At 30.6% G+C, this 23,909-nt stretch overlaps 2 protein-coding genes across 6 annotated transcripts; one reads left to right on the plus strand and one right to left on the minus strand.

Annotated features, from left to right (window-relative positions):
* The first annotated feature begins 596 nt into the window (after window positions 1–596).
* Window positions 597–8,864, plus strand: LOC118064328 (protein O-mannosyl-transferase TMTC2-like). Of its 2 annotated transcripts, none has more exons than XM_035078829.1 (10): window positions 597–946; window positions 1,656–1,896; window positions 2,068–2,364; window positions 3,979–4,903; window positions 5,069–5,183; window positions 6,981–7,066; window positions 7,166–7,410; window positions 7,483–7,623; window positions 7,710–7,794; window positions 8,294–8,864. In XM_035078829.1, exons 1-10 carry the CDS (start codon window positions 837–839, stop codon window positions 8,623–8,625), a joined length of 2,577 nt encoding a protein of 858 aa, XP_034934720.1. In that variant the 5' UTR covers window positions 597–836; the 3' UTR covers window positions 8,626–8,864. The 2 variants fall into 2 exon arrangements, with proteins under 2 accessions (XP_034934720.1, XP_034934721.1); XM_035078830.1 differs by having other exon boundaries at window positions 8,324–8,864.
* Window positions 8,865–10,549: 1,685 nt separating this feature from the next.
* alpha-Catr (alpha-catenin related) lies at window positions 10,550–22,864 on the minus strand. 4 transcript variants are annotated; one of them, XM_035078791.1, is made up of 10 exons: window positions 22,654–22,723; window positions 22,287–22,463; window positions 17,805–17,994; window positions 16,732–17,009; window positions 16,221–16,463; window positions 15,218–15,481; window positions 14,451–14,705; window positions 14,087–14,365; window positions 13,219–13,755; window positions 10,550–13,135 (listed from the first exon to the last, which is right to left on the minus strand). In XM_035078791.1, the coding sequence occupies exons 3-10, from the start codon at window positions 17,836–17,838 to the stop codon at window positions 12,986–12,988; spliced, it is 2,040 nt and encodes a 679-aa protein (XP_034934682.1). In that variant the 5' UTR covers window positions 17,839–17,994; window positions 22,287–22,463; window positions 22,654–22,723; the 3' UTR covers window positions 10,550–12,985. The 4 variants fall into 4 exon arrangements, with proteins under 4 accessions (XP_034934682.1, XP_034934681.1, XP_034934679.1 ...); XM_035078790.1 differs by lacking the exons at window positions 22,287–22,463; window positions 22,654–22,723 and adding exons at window positions 18,082–18,429; window positions 18,715–19,224; XM_035078788.1 differs by lacking the exon at window positions 22,287–22,463 and having other exon boundaries at window positions 22,654–22,864.
* Between the last annotated feature and the right edge of the window lie 1,045 nt (window positions 22,865–23,909).

Here is a 23,909-nt window from a genome sequence, read left to right on the forward strand (position 1 = left end):
AATTTGAATAATTGACAACGTCAATAATATAAAGGAAAATCTTCAACAAAAATCATATTTCCAAATAGCTGGATTACAAGTAGATTTATTAACAATATTTCAAGAGTCTTGGATTTTAATATATACCTACAAAGGAATTGCTCGGTGCATTGAGAGTTAGTAAACTTTAGTGCAGCCTCTCAATCCTCATTAACAGCTTCAGTTTTCATTAATGAAGTGTTTCATAATCAATGCTTTTGCAAGCTTAAGTGGCATCTTGAGTGAAAGACACTACATTGAGGATTAAGTTTGAGTATGTAAAATTAAAAGAGCAACGACATAGTATATCTTTAAGCTTTAAAAGGTACATGCTTTAATTCTAGCAATAAAACAAAAAAAAACTCAAATTTTAGCGACAATAATTATTATTAATATCTCTAACATAATTATAAAGATAAACATTCATACTACTGTAACTTCGATAATCAACATCATCATAATCATAACTATATAATAATAATAATTGTTATTATTATAATATATCATAATAACAATACATTATTGTATTGATTAATAAAATAATAAAATATATTATAAATAATAATAATAATAATTTGAACAAGTGAATCAAATGAAGAGTTAAATCGAACCGAGTATCCATATTGCTTTTTGACACTTTGATGATCTCTGAATGTTTGTGAATTGAATAATCGTGAAGAGATATATAGAGCAAGGGTAGAAAATCGTTGACCCTAAAAAGTCCTTCGACGACGCCATTGCTGACTGAAGAGAAGAGAGAACAGAAGAAGGCTCGGGAGACGTGTGCAACAAGTTAAGAGAGAGTGACGCCGACTTGCATGAAACTGAATTCGCGATGTGACATGGATATCCTCGTTATATTCTGCGTCCTTATCGCCACTGTCCTCTACTACAATACGCTTCATGCAGGTTTCGTCTACGATGACAGGTCAGTAATTGCGACGAAATTCAATTATCAATCCATATCCTACCGAATATTCTCCCATTTACCATTGATTAATTGAGTCTTTAACTTCGCTATCTCGTCATTTAGCATGTGAAATCAAATTATTAAATTAACAATTCATGCTTCAAATTACTAATTCACTTATTGATGTGACATACCCACTTATTTTATTATCTATTATATAGATGTATATTATATTATTTCATTAATATATTATAAATTTGCTTCTACAGTTGGTATGCTAAAATTATTTTTTTAATAAAAATTAAATTATTGTGTTATACATTATTAACCAAGACTATTTTTTAAATATTAAGTTTTAATCGTAAAAATAATATTCATTAAAAACTCATTTGAATGGAATGAAATGAATGAATTCCTAATTTCAAATATTACATTCCAAAGTATTCAATTTTGTGAATTACAAAAATAATTTACATTTACTCAATTAGTGAAACATTGTTCATTATTTCATTTATTTGATATTACAGTTAAATAATGTAAAATTGAAAATTTGTCTCCAGTGATATTAAAAATTTAATTCGGCTTTCATAAAATTGATTTTAGCTTATGATATTTTTTTCTTCATTTTCGTATTTCAAGATGATTTCTATGATAGTACTAAGAGTGTACAGAAAGGTATATGTAACCAGAATGAAATAACGATTTTTTTTCATGTCCAATATTATAGAAGAGCCATTCTGACAAATCCGGACCTCCTTCCGAATTCTCCATGGTTCCCTTTATTGGAAAACGATTTTTGGGGCACGCCTTTACGTGACAGCGAGTCTCACGGGAGTTATCGTCCACTATGTGTGGCCACATTTCGGCTTAATCATCTGCTCGGTGGTCTCAATCCACAGGGCTATCACCTTGTCAACATCGCGCTCCACGCAGCCTGTACGGGTTTGGTGGTTCGGGTGGCTAGAAAAGTGAGATCCTTTGAAGTTTTAGAATTAACAGAACACTCAATATTTACTCTCTCCTCTGCTGTGCAGTAGGCAATACTAGTATTGGCAATTCTTAATTAAATAGAATCCATTAGAATGTAATAAAATAAATGCTAGTGTGTAATGTATTGGTCATTTTAAATTCCGTTTCAGGTAATTCCAGGACGATGGCTATCGCATGCGATTACAGGATTACTATTTGCCGTTCATCCTATCCACAGCGAGGCAGTGGCTGGAATAGTGGGCCGAGCTGATTTGTTGGCCTGTTTCCTTACTCTCGGGGGCTTTCTCACCTACGTCGCTCACTGCGATCAAACAAGGTCTCCGTTGATGCTTCTCATCGCACTCACTTCGTCTCTCCTTGCAGCCCTTGCCAAGGAAACCGGTATATCCTCTCTAGCACTCTGTTTGCTTTGGGAATTCTGTCACGGCGAGCCAAATACACAGAAGGTAAATATTTCGTGCGGGCTGACCAATTCCCAAAGAGGAGTAATGAATATACTCCAGCAGTAGATACGTACTTGCTAAAGTCAGCCAACAAACCACGCCCACTTGACTTTCCACAAACATCGTTAATAATTTATGGATTTTATCTGCTATAGATCTTATGATAATTGAATAATTATTATTCACGGCCCTTCTGACATTTACTAACTAGTTTTATGAACAAATATCTACTATTTAAAATATTCACTCTACAAAGAAATAATTCCTGGTAAATATCATAATTCATTAGGTTGCCAATTAGTAACAGCTTGGCTAATTTTATTACTTTATTCGAAATTTTTGTTTATTACTTTTTTTTTTTGCTAATTACTGAGAATATCCAACCCAATGTTAGTGCCATTTTTTAATATTTAAAACAGTTTTTGTTCCTGATGAATAGTGAATTTAGGGAGTGAGAGAAAATGTTTAAACTATTGTTTATGAAAAAAAGTTTCTTTTATTAATAATTAAAATGATGATTATTATTTTGCAACATAGAGAGGATAAGAGAGGGTAGGATCTAGGGATTGAACCTCTGTTAGGGTCTGGAGCAGCGCCAGGGTTTAGTACAGACAAGTACTGTGTCCTGATAAAAAAGTTGAAACAAAATAAAATATATTATCGTAAAGTGTTAGAAAAGTTAGATATAATTTATTAAAAATTGTCAATGGCAAATATTTCCAATAAATTCTTTAGTTCTTTTCGAATTATCTTTCTATATCATTCTTTACATACTTGTGGTTGTTTGAAAATTTTGCAACACTAAAATTTGTACACAGTCTCCCTTGTGCATAGATATCAAATTTTTACTTTACCGTTATATTTTGAAACTTTTAGATTTATTATTTTTTTTTTTTTAATCAAAAATTCAATAATATTTTCGAAAAATAAATAGAGGTATTATTTTACCATCTATTTGGAAAATTCAATCGTTTCTACATAGAGAACTTAGCCAATCGGTTTTAATTACATATACCGTTAATTGTTATAATTGATATCCGGGAGGTAGATAATTGTAACGCTAGTAGTATTATTTATTTTCTACATATAATTTAGTAAAATGGTTGTAAACAACGTAATTTCTAGTTTGTTTCAGGTAATTTTAGTGAAATCATATTTTTTAGATAATTTTTTGTTGAATAAAAACGATAGATGATAAAGATAAGTATTCTAAGAAATGTGATGAAAAAAAAAATGAATAAGTTTTCGAATTATCATGTAGACAGTGAGGAAAAGGTAGTTTGATAAAAAACACATTTAAACTTTTTTAAGTAAAAAATTCTAATGAAAATTTTTTTCTCTGATCAACTCAAGTTTGATCTAGCATTTCCATTGCATACAGTTGGACCTTTTCTCTCTTTCCCATACTTTATCCTTTTGACTTTGAGAAAACTGACGGGTCTGTAATTCTTAAGGATCTGATAAAATTTGATGGAAAAAGAGAAAATTCTTGAATTGAATAATATTTACAAATCGATTGGTACAATTGACTGACCTTGGCGAGTTTATTTTTCAATATGTATATAAAACGATGACTATCAAATAATATATATATATATATACTTAAAATATGTATAGGAAAGAGACAGATGGCCTCGAAATCGAAGCGTTGGAATACTTTGGGGAGGTCTGATACTGGTGATTCTTGGTCGAGTTAAGATCGGAAATGCCAACCCTCCAGAATTTGCCAGTGCAGACAATCCAACTGCAAGGAATCCGTCGAGATTAACACGAGCCTTGACATTCCTCTACCTACCAGCCGCAAGCTTCCGCATGTTTCTATGCCCCAGTACTCTCAGCTTCGACTGGTCTATGGACACCATTCCACGCATAATTAGTCTGACGGATCCAAGGAATTTAGAATCCGTGTGTTTGTATATAGGTTTAGCGAGTGCGGGCTTGTGGGTAATCCAACAATCAAGAACCGAGGTCTATGTACGCAACCGAACGATGGAGAAGACTGGGTCGTATCAAAGAGCCTCAAGCAAATGTTCTGTTTGTGATGGCAGAAAGTCTGGCAATTGTCACACTGAAGGATGTCGGGCTGCTAACAATAATAACAACAGTGACAGCAATGATTGTTGCTGTTCAATGAAACCCGCCATTCATGTTTCTACACCTACTCCAACTGCTGCTGCTGCTTCAACTACTGATCCATCAACCCGGTTTGGTCGTACTAAATCCGTCAGCATTGTCATCATATCTTTAGGCTTTTTGGCGCTTCCATTTTTACCCGCAAGCAATTTATTCTTCTACGTTGGCTTCGTCATTGCTGAAAGGATTTTGTATCTACCAAGTGTTGGCGCCTGTCTGTCTATTGGCGCCAGTGTGGCTGAAACTTATCGCATCGTTCGACACGGCTCCAAGACTTGTGGCAGATTGATTCTTGTCGTTACTGCTTTGTTGCTTGGATTCATGGCTGCTAAGACTCTTCGACGAAATATGGATTGGTATGATGAAGAGAGCTTATACCGATCAGCTCTTCACGTCAATCCACCAAAAGGTCAGTGAAAATTTTCTCACAGTCATTCAACCAAAATCTCCCCTCAAAATCTCAACACTTATTGATTTTTAACTTTATTTTTTATTCGGTCACAATAAAATATGCACACTCACGTTGTCGGAAAATGAATGATATTATTCGTCAGCTTCATATTTTATTTTACAGCGTACGGTAATCTTGGAGGTATTCTTAGCACACAGGGGCGATTTGCCGAAGCAGAGGAAGCTTTTATTCAAGCGCTACGATATCGCCCCAATATGGCTGATGTACACTATAATTTGTAAGTTATTTTTTCATCTATTAAGTCATAAATCAACCTTAAAGAATTACAAAGCTATCTTTTATCTTACTTAATCATCATTAATAAGTTTATATTTGTTCCAATATTCATCAATAATATTTATTTTCGTTTTCAATCGTTTTTATTTGTTGAATTAATTGATTGAACGTTTGAAATATATTCAAAAGATTCATTTCATCAAATAACTTATTATTTTTTAATAAACAAAAAAAATAATTTTTATCAATCTGATTTTTTATCCAAAAAAACTTCAAACATATTTTTTATTCCCTCATCATTGAGGTTTTTATTGAAAAAAAAAATTTATTTTTCGATCCCTAGCGTGCAAAGTAATTGAATAAAAATATCTCTTTAAACTTGAATACATCATTTTCTTGTTTTATCACTTTTATTCTGTTAAAAAGACTAACTAATTGAATAAAAACATCGGAAGAGTCAAAATAATTTTTTCAATTTTAATATGATTGAGTTTATAACTCTATATTTTACTAACTTATCATCACAATTTTACAATTAAACTTGATAACAACTATTATAGAGTGAGCCAACCAATTAATGAACATCGTTCAGAAAATTGAAGTCCATAACTTTTGGAAAAAAATTTTTTTGTTCTTTAATCATAAAAGCCACTGATAATTCATTAGTATTGATCGGATTGGATTTGTATCGAATTCGATTCAATTGAAGAATGAATATACACTTAATCAATAGGATTTAATAAATATTGTTGTAAAATAGTTTTGATAAATTCAATTATTCATATTATAGTAAAATGAATCTCGATATCAGTTTCACCAATCGAATTAATTAATTTTAATTAATTTAAATAGCTATAATATATAATTGATTTTATTCCTATTACAATTATGAGATTTTTTATTCAACTAGTATATCCTATCATATATATATATAAATACATATATGTATATACATATATATATATATATATACACACAAAAAGATAAATTACTTTTAAAAATGAAACTAGACATTAAACTCGTTTATCCGCGACTTTATATCACCTACAGTAATAATTCATATTTAATTAAAATATTCTTATGACGAAAAATTAAAAAAAATGTGCTACATTCCTTTCATAACATTCTTCTATGATATGTGACATATTTCCATGTTTAAAAGAAACAAAGCTTGATAATTAAAATATATGAACATTTTTTCAACATGAAAATGACTGAGCTTAAGGATATAATTTTATTTATCTCCTCTCATAATTATTTCATCTCAGATGTTATATTTTCATCCCTTCATCAAAAACCATAATTTATCATTAAATACAATACTTGGCTGTCAGGGGAGGAATTTTTTTAATTATTCGCTCAGAAACTATTGTTGAGAAGTAGCGGTTTCTTAATTGATGAAAACAACAACCTTCATAAAAATTTATTATTCTGGTTAATAATTTTATTTTTATTAAAATGTCTTTTTCATTGCTTTTTGATATCTCTAGATTTTTACAAGTCTAACAAGAAAAAATATAAATTCAAAAATCAAGTACCCTTTTAAAAATGAATTTGTAAATTGAGTTAAATTGATTTTTCATCTTTTTGCATAAAAGTCAAAATGAAGAAAAGGAATAAGTAAGGAATGAAGAGAGAATGATTGTAAGAAAAATGGCGTGATTACACCTTTTATTACGAAAAAAAAACAATTTAACTTGATTTTTAAATTTGTTTCTCATTCATACTTCGAGCTCTGATGAGTTAATTTTCTGCACTTCACAAAAGAGGAATAATAATTTATAACCGTTTTGTAAAGGGGAATATTACAGCAAGCACGAAGAAATTATGATGAAGCAATTCTAAGTTACGAACGTGCAATACACTTCCGACCATCACTTATTCGTACGTATTCATGACTTTCTTAAGAAACTTTTAATTGGTCTCCAAGTTCTTGAGTAAATCATCACATTTTTTTGTTTACTTTTTTATTTATTTTCCCAGAGGCTTACGTAAATCTTGGAGTGACTCTTATTTCTGTCGGGAGGAAAGCCGAAGCCGCAGATATTTTACGAACCGCAGCTTCAGTCAGTGGAGTAGGACTAAAAGACAAGAGAGTCCACGAAGCAGCAAGAATACAAGCACTCCTACGACTAGGTGCTTTGTATGCAGACGAAGGTCATCTTCATGAAGCTCTATCATCATATAGAGAAGCTTTGCAAGCTTTACCTGATTATTATCCTCCACAAGTAAGTTTACTTAGTGCTAAATCATCGTTTATATTTTCTCGTAATAACTTTACATTAAATCATTGTTCCTAGACTGTCTACAATCTATTAGGAGAAACTTTATCAAAAATGCAGCAGTATGCAGAAGCTGAAAGATGGTTTAGAGCATGTTTAGTAAGAGAGCCTAATTATGTACCGGCTCACATTACTTATGGAGAATTGTTAGCACGAAATGTAAGTCAGCAAATTCATTTGTAAAATAAATGTAACTGAGAGGTTTACTCAAATGTAAAATATGTTCGTTCATTTATTATTCTTAGGCTAGCAGGGTTCTTGAAGCTGAGAGGTGGTTTATTAAAGCCACAAGACTCGCCCCAGATGACCCAAATGTTCATCATCGCTATGGTAAAAATATTGTCCTTTTTACTCTCTATTAATCCCGTTGACCAAGATATCTTTATACTGTGAAGAAGTATTTCTTTACAGTTTCACATTAAAAACAACTTTTTACATTCTATTTTTAACTAACAATTATTATTCCATTTGGATATTTTTTATTTAGTTGAACTCTTCTATTTTAAATTCAAAAAGCCGCTTTGTTTGTGTGAAAAAAAATAGTTTAATTCTTTATCTCAGAAGCACTTTTATAAAAATAATAATTTACTTGCTGGAATGTTTCCTCAAATATTTAATGCGTAAATTTCAAATGAAATGAACTTTTTTTCATCTATTTTATTCCAAAGCTTTATTATAAGAAAATAATACGTCAGTCTTTTCAAAAGGAAGTAAATAATTCTGTTAAAAATTTTCATAAAACTTTTAATAAAATATTTTCTGAGCTTTGTCTATTTTAAATTATGTTCTCCTTCAATATATGAATTCTTTAATATTTTTCATGCCTCAGGGATGTTTTTGTCATCACAAGGACGTTTAGATGAAGCAGCAAGAGAGCAATTGCGAGCAGCGGAGCTTTCAAGATCAAATTATGACCTCTCAGTCGCTGCTGCTTCAGCACTGCATCAAGCAGGTCGAGATGAAGATGCTGAAATTTGGTATAAACATGCTACTAGTCTGAGACCCCACGAGGCGCGCAGTCATACTAATTTGGGGGCGATTTTACATCTAAATGGGAAATATCGACAAGCTGCTGCAGCATATCGAAAGGCACTAAGACTACGACCCAACGATGCTACGACAATTACGAATCTTTACAAATTAATGGCGCTTATAACGTGACGCAAGGCGGGGGATCCCTTGTCCCCCTTCACTATAACTCACTTTTCGGAAGGGAGACAAAATGCTACGGACCCGATTCATTTGGGCGAACCAAGGATTAATCGCATCTTCTCTTCCTGGTCTTCATTTATACATCGGTTTGCATCTGATTTATTAATAATGATGTCAATCCTATGGCGTTATAAAATCCTACATCATCGATATGCAACTCATTCATACTGCCTGCTACAATATATGTAATAAATAAAGCTTAGTTTATTTTCTCTAACTGTTTGATTAATTTTTTATAATTAAACCTGTCCATTTTTATATTTCAGTTCTTTTGAGAGAGAAGAGTGCTTTTGACAGTCTTTGTGAAACTAAATGACTCAATATTGCCTTATAATGAGTTCAAATTGATCATTTATTAAAGTTCATTATTAAATAAATCACTTTTGTAATTAAAAAAAAGAATAGACAACTCCAAATTCAATTCTTACATAACACTTGGTAAATTAAATGAATATTAAATCTATATTTTTTTTTGTTTATAAATATTATTAAGTTGGGTGAGGATATAATAAATGAATATAAAGATGATTTAATTTGCTTTGCAATAACAAGTGTTTATTTTTTTTTTCATTTATTATTTGAATCAGAAATTTTTTTTTTTTTGTAAATCATGCAGAATGTTGAACACTAGATATTACGTATTGCATTTTTTTACGTTTAAATGAAATTTATCGCAACGCTCAAGAGACAAAGAGAAATAGAGACAGAGAAAAAGTGAGATAGACATAGTTTTTCAGTATTATAAATTGATAACATTGGTGTTTCTTTGTTCCATATGTAATTGATGGAATTGAAGCTAAACGAGAGCCAAATACTTGTAATACGCAAGCATTACCATTGGATAAGTTGGATGTTTTTTTCGATTTCACATTAATCCATTAGGCGCTAATGGAAACGTAAAATCTTTAATATCGACATGACATTTAATACTTGTTGATGTACAGACTAGAACAAAAGAAAATATTTATGCGCGGTGATTAATTAATTATTGCATTCAGTCTGTACAACAATAACAAAAATTTATTTATAATTTATTTGGCTTAAATTTAACGTGATTCAGTGTTAATCGAGGCTTCCAAATATTCTAACAAATTGATTTTTTTACAACAAATATTTTTCCAAAAGTCAGTTTTAATAGAAGAGATTTAAATGATGTCAAATGAGAATGAGTTCCAGTCAAAGCAATTTGCCTTAAACTTCCAAGGCACGTAAATAAATTTTAATTTTCTCGTTTTCCTTTTTATAAATCAAGTGCCTTCAGAATTACGAAGCAGGAATTTTTTTCATCAGTTTTATTACATTTTTGTGCTGAGGAAAAATTAATTTCTCATTCTACATCACTTAAATCTCATTCCACAGTTCATTGTAAATACTTTACAGAGAATAGATTTTATAGTAAATTAAATTTTAATATTGATCGGATAAGAGTAATATCTAAATGTTAGGCCGTGTAGAGAAGAATAATTGAGAATTTAAAAGACAGAAAAAATTTCTTTTAAACTCTCCGGTTTATTTGTCAAATTCTATAGTCTGGTTATAGTGTATAGATTTATTATTTGTACGTAAAGATTGTGATAAATAATTTTAATTAATTCATTTAATCACTGAATCAACTAATTGATTCCTATAAATAACTAATGGACTGAAAAATAGTTGAATATATTTAATAAATTAATTTTATGTTATTACTTTCGCACCTGTACTTCAGGAATAAACAATATAGTACACTAACAATATTTATTTATAACAATATTAAACATGAAAATCCAAATACTTTAGTTAATTATTCATTTAATTATTTTAATTAAATTTCATCACGTTATTTATTTCTTATAATTAAGTCATTGAAAAAAAGCTCTGGTTTTTTTTTTTTATTTTTAATAATGTTGGTCTAAACAATTGTTTTTACCGGTATAACTACTTTCACGGATCACAAAAATTCGTAAATTTCTTAACTTCAGTTTCATGTATACCATTATTGTGTTGTCTACGATCATTTAAATTCAGTCAAAAAATCAGTGAATTTTTATTTTTTTGTTATCATCACTATTTTTATTCGTAAAAACTCTAGTTATTTTAATATATACTTTGTATTCATTTGTTTTAAGTTAAGAAGACAAAAAATTTTACCCAAGAACTTTTTTTTTGTATATTTGAAAGTCTCTTTAAAAAATCTTGGTCAAGTGCTTGTGACGTATCCGTCAAGACGTCACCCCATCTTGAGTATAACGTTTTACGTGACTCGTTTTTTACGTGACGACTTGTTAAATTACATCAGTTTACTATTATCAGTAAATCAATCTTTTTTGGATTTTATTGGTGATTGCCTTTTTAAATTATGTCAACATATATCACTTTAAATTATTGAAATTATTTCAAATACTAAATCCATGTATGGACGGCTAATTTGTTGATAAATTTTTTATGACAATAAATTTTATAATAGATTTTAAAAATGAATCATAGCCTGTTACGATTAATGCACTTGATGCTTTATCGTTTTATTATTCATTAAAAAAGTTTGTGATAAAGTTCTACTTTCCGGAAACATAAAAAATTTTCCAGTAATGAAAAAATACTCATTCGAATATTAAAAATGTAATTGACATAAAAATTTATAAAAAAATGATCCCATAATAATTAATTGAATTCCAGCAAATGATTTTAATGCTTGTATGTTTTCCATCTGAACTATTCTATATTTGAATTGCCATCCATATTCAGCAATTAGTTGGTTATTAACACCATTATTTAATCAATTATACAAATTCAATTATCGAAAGCCAACGATTAAATGATACACCAAATACTATCAGTAAATATTTGTGTTTATGTTTCTTTGTTTTTCTTATTTTTTGTTTAGTAAGTAAATTTTTTTCCCAATTCTATTTTTCATTCATAATTATTATTATTATTATTAATTTACAATTTTATTTTGTAAATATAAATTAAGAACAATCACCATTCAACGTCAATAGTTTTCGTTAGAAAAAAGACGCAAATATCTAAATGCTAGATTTTTGAGCAACTTTTTTCATAAAAATTATTATTTCTACACCAATTTTTTTCCTTTTCATATTTTGTCATATAATGTTGTTTCTGCTCTAAACATTTAGATCAAAAAATTAACACAGATACACCGACCGTTGCTCTTTTGACAAAATTGAATAATAAGTTAATAACACGCCATTCATCAAATTTTCAAGATTTCAGATATTAGATTCTAATGTCTCTACGTACATTTATCAATATCACTGGATTAATTAATTTTATTTCAATTAAGTTTAATGAATTCATTAACGAAAGAGTCCGTTCATCTAGTAAATAATAATTAATTCAATTATTCTTTCGTATCACTGCATGCATTCATTGAAAATTCTAAATTCAATTAACTCAACAGTTCTCCTCATACAAATTACGTAAAAGATTCTCGAGACCGTTGACAATCATTTCGTTTTAATGATTATCACGTCCATTTTAAAAGAATAATTATCTAGCTAGTCAATCTAACCATGCTTTAATCTTAAAAAACATACTTGAAAAACCCACCAATTAGTCTCGTATTGCAATATTTATTATCATTACCATTATAAAGACCTCTTTTTTTTTAATCGTTATATGGAAAAGTCTCTTGATAATGAGGTTTTATGAAAATGCCGCATGATTATCTGCGGAGAATATTTTTTAGCAATTTTTTATCGTCTGTACGATGACAAAAGTTAATGGAAGATATAAGTTTAGGACATTTGGCAAGATTTATAATACAATCGATAAAAATTCATTAGCTTGTTAAACAAAATGGTATCCAAAAAAATTAATATTAATAATTATAAGTAACTTTGATACAATAATATTTGCTAACAAACAGTTTTGTTACGAGTTTTAACAAATAAAAGTAATAAAATAATTAAAAATGAATGAGCAAATATTTATTTTTCATTATTTTTATAATATTTATTTATTTCTTTTGTTCTATTATTTCTTTCAAGTTTTTTATCAACCGTAATTTAAACAGAATAAGTCGAGGCATTTTAATAGAAATAAAAACAGTCTCTTTCAACTCGATCATGAGGTAAAAAAAATTGTTTAAAAATATTTATGAAAAGATAAAAATGCCAGAATGCCTTCGCTCACGATAAAATATCGCGACAAAACTTTTACTAAAAAATTTCCGGCGCAGAAAAAAGAACCTGAGAAGACGGAAGTTGTGTGTGAGTGTGGTCGAGATGACTTTTTCCTTTTAGAAAAGTAAAAAGGAAACTCGAGTACGCCGCGCATCCCCTTTGGCCCGTCGGGCCATACCAAACTGTCAGACAGACGGGTCACTGCCAGGGGCGGAACCCGTTTTGCTGCCATCAGCTCCAACCCCAGTGCCGTCACCATCTCCTGCATTGTCTCCTCCTCGGTATGGTGAGCCGCCAGCACCGCGGGCGCTCAGACCACGGAAATCCAGGTTGTACTGAAATATTTTTTGTTCAAATTATCCTGCCTCCTCCTCTCGCCCCTTAAGACACGTTAATTCAACAGCGTCCAGTTTCTCACCTTTGTGGCGCATTCAAAGCACGTTGTTACGACTTTCGAAATGACATTCATCAAGTTTTTCGTCTCTTGAATGACATTGTCGACTTTAGTAAACGTTGCTGCTTTCCCAACTGTTGGATTTTTTACTGTAAATTGTAACTGTTGAACATATGTTGGTACACGATCGAGATTTTCCAAAAGTTCCTTTTTATTTGGACCACCTGGTACTTGATAACTAAATTGCCTCACAACTTTGTACAATCTGTTAGCCTCTTCTGCAAAATATTCAGCCTGAGTAAAAAGATCTTGCGTAGTCTTTAGTGCACCTTCTCCTCGTGTAAATTGATACATTGAAAAAGCCATGGAAGACATATTTTTTGCTCTCTTCACAATGTCATTATTTTCCTCTAAAGTTGAACCACTTTCTTGCCATTTCTCAGTCTCCGCATCCATCTCTGAGGTAATTAATTTCATCTCAAGCCCAGCTTTTGCTATTTTCGCTTGCTCTTCACTGTCTAATCTTACCGGTTTCAGAGGTTTACTTGTGGTTCCATGTTTCTGGAGAAAAATATGAGGTCATAAAAATTCGCTTTTATTACCTTAAGATAAAAAATTTCACCAAAAAAATTTAATTTTATATATTTCATAAATGCCATCTATTTTCTGACTCCTTGACAACAAATTATTAACAATAAATACCCTTTTTTTCATTCATTTTTTTTTTTAATAAAATTTTTCAAATCAATTCTCCAAGGAGTTCTTTGGTGAAATTGCATCCTTAAAATTTCTAATAAAAATAGTTTTAGTATAAAATATTTGCTTTTCTGTTAGCAGACTGATTTTATAGTCTACCTCGTAAAACATAAAAATTTTTACTACTCATACTTACGCCAGGCCTTGGTAGTGACATATAAACTTGCTTTTCCGGTCGACTTTGACAAAGTTCCAGTACATCTTTAGCTACTGTTGTCACGTCAGACATAAGCCACTGCCACATATCCGCAAATACTTCGAGATTTTCCTTAGCTATTTTGCTAGTAGGATATCTAGCTAATGTGTGCGCAGCAGTAACTACTTGTGGCCCATATATTCTCAAGTTAATCTCAGTAAATTTTGCAGACACTTGCAGCGATTCGGACAATGCAATATGTCTGAGCAGCTTACAAACCTGGTCAAGGCAACAGTTTAAGAGAAAATCATTCATCAACTACAACACAAAACTAATCAACTTTTTCATTTGACTAGACAATTACCTCTAAGATGTGCTCAAGATATTCATGGAAACGATCACTACTTTCATGCAGTCGATCTATTTCGCTTGTAAGTGCTAAATTTCTTATGGTTGAAACTAATTCTTGCCCCGCTTTGGTCACTTGGCCCAGATCTCCAGCTTGTTCCATTGTTGTTGTTGCTAATTGCTGCCTAAGATCTCGTGTAGCTTTTAATACCCCTAAAACTGCTTGATCCATTTCAGAATTTGGCGATCCTGGACCACCTTCTTGAGCTTGCTAAATGTAAAAATATTCTGGATATTGAAATTGTTTTTATCAATGGTGATTAATTAACTAGTGGTTTTATTGAATAAACCAGGTCTGGAAAAGTAAATACCAAAATTTGTTTTTGTTTTTATCGAACATCCTTGTTCGAACTCACGAATACGTAAATTGTTGATTTACGTATTTATTCGGAGGTTTGTGAAATTTAATTGTCAAGTTGTTTTCGGCTGCGATAGTACATATACTTGTGTGTGTGACAAATATTTAAAATTTGCAGTAAATGCAATTTTATAGCAATTATGATATCTTGTGTTTATTTGTAGCAAAATGTGAATTTATTCAAACAAATGAATTTATTTATACTACTATTTTAAAAACCGAAAATGCCTTTAAACAATGTAATTTATTTCCATAAAAAGACTATTTTTACACAGACCTGTAAGTTTTTATTTGACTATTTCTTTTATTCATTATTCTATTTTTTTTCTTTTATTAATGTTGTTAATTTGTTCTTGTGGGATTACCATGCTATTTCCAAGTCTTAGCAGCGTATTAAGTTCCAATTTAGCACGATCACAAAGAAGGAGGATATTTTCTCTGTGTTCGTGGCTAGTGTAAGCACTGTCAGTAAAGTCTTGTGTCCTCTCTACTACAGTGTCCAAGGCTGAGGTTAAAGAATCTCTACATTCTGGCAACATCAACGTCATTCTTGTGGTTTCGACCATTCTTTCGAAATTTTTTAGAGCTGCACACAGTGTACTGCTATCCCAATCTTGCTGCTGTGGACTCTAGAATGAAATTCATTAAAAATTTTAAATAAATAATTTCAACAAGTTTGAATCATATGAAAAATTTTTTCCCCTTTAAATCATAGAAAATAAAGTTTTAATAAAGCAAATCTGGCTAGAAATAGAATAAAATTCATTTAAAAATTTTGAATGAGTCAACGAATTGAAAAAAATTTTAATTAAGATTAGATACCCTAGAGGCATAATTCTGTCCGACTGTCAGTGTTCAAATGAGAACTTATAATGTAAATGTTGCGTAAAAAATACACATTTTCACATCGAAAAAGTTTGTTATATACATTAAAGAATAAAAACTACTATACAAGTAAAAAATATCAATTGAATTAAGTTAATAAAATGAAAATAGAATTAGTAGAAGGATAAAAACGTATTTGTAGATATAACAAATTCTGTTATCGAGATCTCGTAAGAAAATTTAATTAAAAAACTTAATGGATAAAAAGTTTAAAACAAAATCAATTTAAATAATGATACGAAAGTTAATGTTAAGAAGAGTACCATTTTTAGCGTATATAAGATGAAACAAATATTCATTCGACTGCAATATTCCTTATAAGTCGAGAGATTAAAGTAGCTCTTAGACGTGTAACGAAAGTTAGAAATTAGTTTAGAGTATCGCAGTGAATATTTGAGCTTGTCCTGGTTTCGTTGGTCTTAATTGCATTCGTGGTTATGTAAATAGGATAGTAAAACGAGTAAGATACTTGAGACAACAAACCTGAGAGTTTGAATAAGACTGAGATTCGCTGCAATCAAGTACACCGTCCTTAACGACATAATGAATCAAGTCCATAGCCCTTCTCATTTGGCAAAATACAGTATCTCGGTTTTCTTTGGCTGACGGACACTCAGGGTGTCGCAGACAAGCTTTGCTGGATGTCAAAAGCATCATAGTACTTCGCTCGAGAACTTGCCTTGCTGCAGCCATTTGTGCTCTTCGTCTTTCATCTTTTAAATCATTCTAAACAAAATCGTGCTTCAATTAAAATCTTGTTTTATTTTCTTTTGTATTATTTCGCCATTTTATTCAAACATTTCTTTTATATTCGCTTTTGATTGAGTATGAAAAAAAATTTAAGAGTTAAAAAGAAATGTTGAAAAAGTGAAAAAATAACTGTCAAAAAAAAAGTATTTGTTCAAATAAATATAAAAAAAAAAATAAAAACGAAATGATGAGGAATGTTTAGTGTTTGAATTTGATATTTGTTGAGAATCTTTAGCATACTTACTTGTCGATCTCCAGTTAAATGAGCAAGCTCAACCATTTCAGCGCCAAACTGACTGAATGCTTTAACGAATTCTGTAAAGTTTGAAACACTCTCGAGTCGTCCTAGACTACGGGCCACTTTGTCTTTAGCCAGGAGCAGTTGTTTTACGACAACAATGTCAGCCAGAAGTAAAACTCTTGTTACTGAACCCAAAAGACATCTTGCTGCTCTTACAACTGAGCCTCTATCTGCTAAATTATCTTCCATTGCACATTCGCACAATTTTTCTATCGCACCACCTGTGTAAATAAATTGCTAGTAAATTACCTAATTTCATTAGATGAAGGTAGAAGAAAAAATAAAAAAAAGAATCTCATTTATTCTGCTTAATTCTTAAGTAAGATATTTTTCTTTTGTAAGGCGATATTAAGCCGCCTTTTTTCTACTTCATAGCAAATTAATGTATTACGTCGTTTTCATAACATCATTTTCTACTTATACAAAGTAGTAAAGTTTTATTTCATCTCCGGTAAATCTTGTTTTGCTCCAAGGGGAGTTTGATATATTTCAAATAAGAGTAAAATATGATTTTTGACGGGAAACGTACAACTTCTCTAAATATAAGTTATTTTATTTCGACCTACTACGATGCTTTTAACGTGTTTTCTTTTTTAAAAATCATCATTAGTATGATTAATATTTGTAAACGTTTCTAAATTAGAATCTTAAAGAAAACTTTTTTTATTAAATTATTTTTTACGTTTGAAATGAAGTCGTAGTAAAGTCATTATGGTTTATAAATCAATATGATGTAAATTTTGAAACTGATCTCATAAATAATCGATTACTTGTCTGAATTGTGAATTCATGAAATTCCAAAAAAAAATCTATGCTTAATATTTATAATACAAAATGGTACAATTTTGTTACATATTTTATCAGCTAATGCAGAAAACAAAATTATTTTCTTTACTCTACATTTAAAATTTAGTATTCTCTCACGAAACATTTGTCTGACTGCAAACCATCTTTTTCTACTTTTTGCCAGTATATATATTCAAAATAAAATAAACATGAATAGTATTCAAACTTACCAGCAATTCTAGCTTCCTTGCAAGCTTCATACATTGTTTGTTTGATTTCAGGATTGTCATCTGCTATTGTTTCTCCAACTGTTACGAATCTCTCGACAGCAAGATTTACGGCTTGACCCACCCTCGCGATGGCTCGGAGATTTCTCTCGGAGCATAGTGGTCGCTCTCTGTGCGAAACGAGTGTGGAGATCTGTGACAAAATAAATTATTCGTTAATAATAGTAATCTTCTTGTGGTACTTCTCAATATGACCATAATTTTTTGTGTTATACATAACCGGAACTTTAACGAGTTCCTCGGCCATTTTAGAAACTTCAGTGGTGTACTCAAATGTGTAATATTGCCTTGCAAATAACGTAGTAAATAGTGTTGTAAAAATAGAGTATTGCTGCTTTATTGTGTTGAATATGTGTTAAAGTTAGAATTTAATGTCGAGTATTATTAGTGGTGATAAATCTTAATGTATTCCTACATGTCTTCTTCCTGAATGTACATAATAATATTGGTATTTATTGCTGGTATTTCCGATGTTTCTAATCACTTTGCATGATAGACATTTAAACAGCCATGTCTACAATGTAATCAATAAATAGTCTAGGAGCCATAGCACTGACATCAAATCATCCTAAAGACGACAATAGCTTTATTTAATATTGTTTGCATTTTAGCCATTGCATTAAAAATATTTAAAAACTGTTGAATAGTAACAACTATTTGTCTACATTGATTGTTTGAACAATGGATCTAAAAATATATCAATGGAGATACGAAAATGTATGAACAATGATGACTTTTCTAATAAATATTATTGATGAGTTTAATATGTAAACAGCAGGACAACAGAGCTTTGTTTCGATAAAAATATATGGACAACATGCATTATTGAACGCGTAGGAACAAAGAGCCATACCTGATGGTCAGTAGTCAATCCTCCTTCATACATCATATTTATGTGATTTTTTTTTATTCTTCGATACAACTTTCAATAGTCTTCTGTTGTCCAGGTGGCTTTTTTCAGCTTTATCTTTGTTTAATAAAAATTATTTCTGTATCAGTCTCAGACAAAAAATAAAATGCGAATCAGTCGATTTTGCTCTTTACTTTATTTTATATATTAACTAACTGATTACTATTATTATTAAAGATTATTATTCATAATAATATTTATTGTTTTCGTCACTAATTATCTTGTCAATTACCTCACGTCCTTTATTTTATCAGTAAAATATACTCTCAATTAATATAACATTTATCCTCTACTTTAGATATGTGCTTCCGTAGATGTACTTACGTATTTTGTTTATTTATAAATTATAATATTATTTTATAAATCGTATTTGATTTGTATAAGTGCCTGCGAAATACCGCAATTAATTAACTAGTGTTTATATTTTTATTATTTATTTTTTTCTCTGCAAGCGTGAATAATAAATTATGAATCAGAAAAAATATTTCGTAGTATTTTTTTCCAAGTGAAATATGTTAATAATAATTGTAATAATATTGTTGTTGTAGTTATTATTGTTGTAATAATAATGGTGGTTTTAATTATAATGTTATTGCCTTTTTTCAAACTATATCTAGGCTATTATATATTCGTTAAATTATTATAATTATTTGTTTTTCTAATAATTATTACCCTTATTTCAGTGAGTTTATTATTAATTTTTGATATTCAATGATTTCCTAAGATATTCTTTTTTCTTTTCTACAACGATGTAAAGGCAAATTGCAAGTTTGATGATATGAAATATGTCTATCTAAGACTTTAGCTTCGTTTTTTTTTTAATTGTTTTTTTAAATTTATTTTTATTATGAAATTTATATATTTTTTATTTCTAATATCTCAACTGTTGATATTGTCAACGTGACAATTATTTACTCCTTTTTATTTACTGTTTCTCTTTTTCTCTGGAATCATAACAATCAATGAGAAAAATATTTCATTTAATGATATATAATATCTGTTTAAATATTTCTAAGTTTTTCTTATTTTTACAACAAAAAGTGGAAGATATTTTTTGTCTTGCTGTTTTAGATTACACTAGTGACCTTGAATATTGTCTCGAGATACTTTATAGATAAATAATCTTTTGCCTTAATCAAAAAGTCAAGGTTGTTTTTCATGTTATTTTCTTGAGCAGAAAATTGAAAGAAAATGTGTCCAACCTTCTTTTTTTTCTTGAATCTTATCTTCTCTATTAATCAAAATTTCTATTTTAAAATTTATATTCACTTAATCTCACTTCTATTGTACTCTTAATAAATTCCGTGGTTGTATTTCACTGATGATTTTGTTGAAAATTTGATTCAAATAGTTGATGTATTATGTGGTAATGGTTTCATGCGAATACCTTTTAGACGATCCATAATAATTTATTGTTATTTCCTTTCCAAAATTTCCTTCAAGATGTATTAAATGCACCAAGTTGGAGCCAGATATCTATAGACAAACAAGTCTATTCTCCTTCACCCATCCTTGGCCACATTCATGTTGTTCTATAGATGCACTTAAATGTATAGCAACCAAGCCAAGTTTATTACAATGGGGCCTTGAATGCAGACGTCACGAAATTCGATTTCAAGACGATGGTTGGATTGCACTGACTACAGTTTCGATAAACGGTCACGCAGCTTACTGATAAGAAAATGCACGTTATAATAAAATGCCCATGTGAATATTAAATTTGTGTTGGTCTTGCTTGCTGTCTCACAACAGATAGAAAATATTTATCCTTAACAAAAATATTTATTTATCGAGTTAGTGTTGTCCGATGCCAATGTTGTTAATCTCGGCGAAATCCGCATTGGGGTGGTGTGTTTTTATATATATGAATGTGAGTGAAGCCAAGTCCAGTGGTGAAGATAATGGTTCAATATAATAGATACTGGCTTGCCGAGTGCCTAGGGAAGACTGAGGGGCAAAAAGCGCGGCGTCGCTGCAGCCTCGATTGGAGGTGGAGCGAGGTTGAACTCTATAATAATGCGACGATCCTAAGGGTAGACATGCAAGGAAGACAGAGACAGCTTGACGACCTCCGGAGGCAGTTAGGAATCATTGCTAGAGAGAGTACCTCTCTGGGGCACACCGCGCATCCTCACAACGACAATCAATACCCAGACTAGACCGTTCTCTCTGCTTCAGTCTTTGAATGTCAATATTTGCTTCTAACTCTTTCACACTACTCTCCATTTTATTTCCCCCTTTCATCTCCATTTCATCATCTTATTTTCTATTTTTAACTTTTCATTCATCCGATTATGTCTGCTTTATTTCCCATTAATTTGTCGTTTATTTTAATAAAAATATCAACCCCCATTCTCTCACCCTCGTGAATATCCTCATAACTTGGGTGAAAAAAACATTTACACGATAACTAACCAATTTTTTTCTATAACGTACAAACTTTTTTGTCGTTGAGGGAATGATATTATATTGAAATTATCTAGATTTTACGATATCTATTAAAATTGATTATTGTCTGCAGTGTTATGTGAATATATAGGGGGAGAGATGAAAAAAAAAAAAAATCTTTCTTGTTTTTCGCTTAACGACTTCACCTGTGGATTTCTCGCTGAGTTTCAACAAATACAGATATATTTTCTAGCTATCTGCAGTTTACTACCTCGCTAGTTTCGTCATGAACCGTAGCCACAGAGTGGGTTATCAACTTTTGATGGTTTCAGAACCGCAATTACCCGTGTCAAAGTACATAATCTACAGGGTCATTCTGCATGAATGATTGATGTGTAATTATTATGAATTTCTCTCGCTCGATAAATATCAAAAAACAAAAGTCTTGTCTAATTATGGAATAATCAATTAATTCATTAACTATACTTGCATTAATATCAACTTGAGGTAATAAATTATAATTAATTATTTTAAAAATACTTGCAAAAACTATTTTTCATTTTTTATATTATTGTGAAAAAATACACGTGACAATATTTATCACGTGAAAATTATTATTTATTATTAAATTAAGAAGAAAAAAATTATTATACAAGTGTTATAAAAGACTTTGGATGTTCTTATATTTTTATTAAATTAAATAAAGTTAACAGAAAAATATTTCAGATACAATGTAAGTGTAAAAAAAAGTTATAAGGTGTCAAACGGAAACATAAATAAATTGTCACGACATTGTGTTATTTTTCAATAATACGAAATTAAAAAAATAAGTATGAAGATCTTAGTCTTAAGATAAAAAAAACTATGTCTTTTATCGCTAGTAAACACTTCGAGATTAAGCGAGCGGAAGCGCATGCTCGCCGAGCTGTCAAACACTTGGTAAACTCTCTCTCTCTCTGTCTTGCACCCTAAGACCTATTATTGGATCGAGATAAAATTGATCTAGAAAGTCGTGTGTACGTCACAAAAGTATAACATCGAATATAGAACCAATTATATTGAATAAAAAAGAAATGGATAAAATAATATAATTGTAGTATTTGAAAATGAATGGAAAAAAATAGAACCTGAGATTACTTGTCTGATCACTGCATTTTCTTCACCACTGACTCGCTCTTCACTGCTTTTCACTTTAATCTTCAAATATTTATCAAAGTCAAATATATATTTTGTCCACTTTGCAAACAAAAAATGGTCGAGAAAATCATTTGTTTACTTTTCATTCACTTTCCATCATTAAATATCTAAAATAGCATAACATTCTTACAGTTTGTGACCGCGACACACTCATTGAGGTTATGTGCATGGTGTAGAGGGATACAAAAAATAGTGCGTGAGAATTGATTAAATCGTGCCAAATCCAGTTGAACAACGTGATCAAGACCGGTGGAGTTAAGGGAGAAGGAATGACGGCTGTGCCGGTCTTAGTCTTACCTGTTTCACTAGTGGGAGAAGAGTCTGTTCTATGCTACGGGTTTTAATCTCTAGGGTGGCTGGGTCTACGGGGTCGGGTATCTCCATGACTCGAACTCAACTCCGCCTCACGTAGACCGGAGTCGAGAGTCGAAGGTTCGTTGCACCCTATCCCCTCGACCCCTCAGACTCTCCTTCTTGCCTCCACCCTCTTGCGACCCTTACTCACAGATTACTGTCTCACTTCAAAGCTGTTGGTTACGAGGCGCCTCACAGTTTGCTACGGCGACGCTTAGAACCTCGTCTCGACGCTCATCAACTCCCAACGTCGTCAACAGAAGGTCGGCGACATCTGTCGATTTTTCGGCAAATCCTCTATCAATCGATTCTCAACTTGCTTTTTTTTGTTCTCAACAAATTAAAAAGTCTCAAATACTCTAAATTGTTTGCGTATTTTTTACACTCTATTTGTGCCACATTTTACTTCAGCAATTACGGTAACTCTTGAACTTGGCTTCCTCATGATAATTAATTGGTTCAAAGGTCAAGAGCATGATAATCGATTAGTTTTTTTTATATATTCTAAATTTCAAATGTAATTATTTTTTTATCCATTAACATTGACCTCATCAACTTGTTTTCTTCGAAATTGATTTGTTTTTTTTTTCTTAGATAACATTTCAGTCTACTATTTCTATATAAAGAACCCGAGTATATGAGAAATTATGACCTTGAGCTGTGTCAAGATTTGGAGCAAAGTTGTACATTTTTTCTTTGAGAACTCTCACTTGGTTAAATTTAAAAAAAATCCCTACGAGGCAACTTTTCACTAAAAGGTGAAAGAAGAACATGAAAATAGTCTTAAAACCTATCAATATGTGAGTGAAATAGAAAACTTGGTCCATTTGAACATCATAAATATCATTTAAAGATTAAAATGTTATTTCAAATGGCATATTTACGCATCATAAAAAAATGATAAAAGTAAATCCAATCAGCCTCAATATTTAAATGAACATTTGTTTACTAATCGAAAAATTATAATAAAGGTCATTAATTTAATAATGGAACTTTTGTGTATGTAAAGTTCAATAATTTTAGACTAATTAAATAACAGTCATTTAAAAATGATTATCTCGGAAAACAGTACAGGATGAAAACTAGATTAGTTGATTTTATGTTTGGAAGTTTCAAATGAATTTCTAATTGGTCCTTAAAATTAGGATTGTTACTATGGCATAATTGAAATTCAAATGTCATTTACCTTGGGTAAAAAA

This window comes from Chelonus insularis, unplaced genomic scaffold (genome assembly GCF_013357705.1).
Source record: "Chelonus insularis isolate UGA/USDA-ARS -01 unplaced genomic scaffold, ASM1335770v1 contig_17_pilon, whole genome shotgun sequence".
NCBI classification, from domain to species: domain Eukaryota; kingdom Metazoa; phylum Arthropoda; class Insecta; order Hymenoptera; family Braconidae; genus Chelonus; species Chelonus insularis.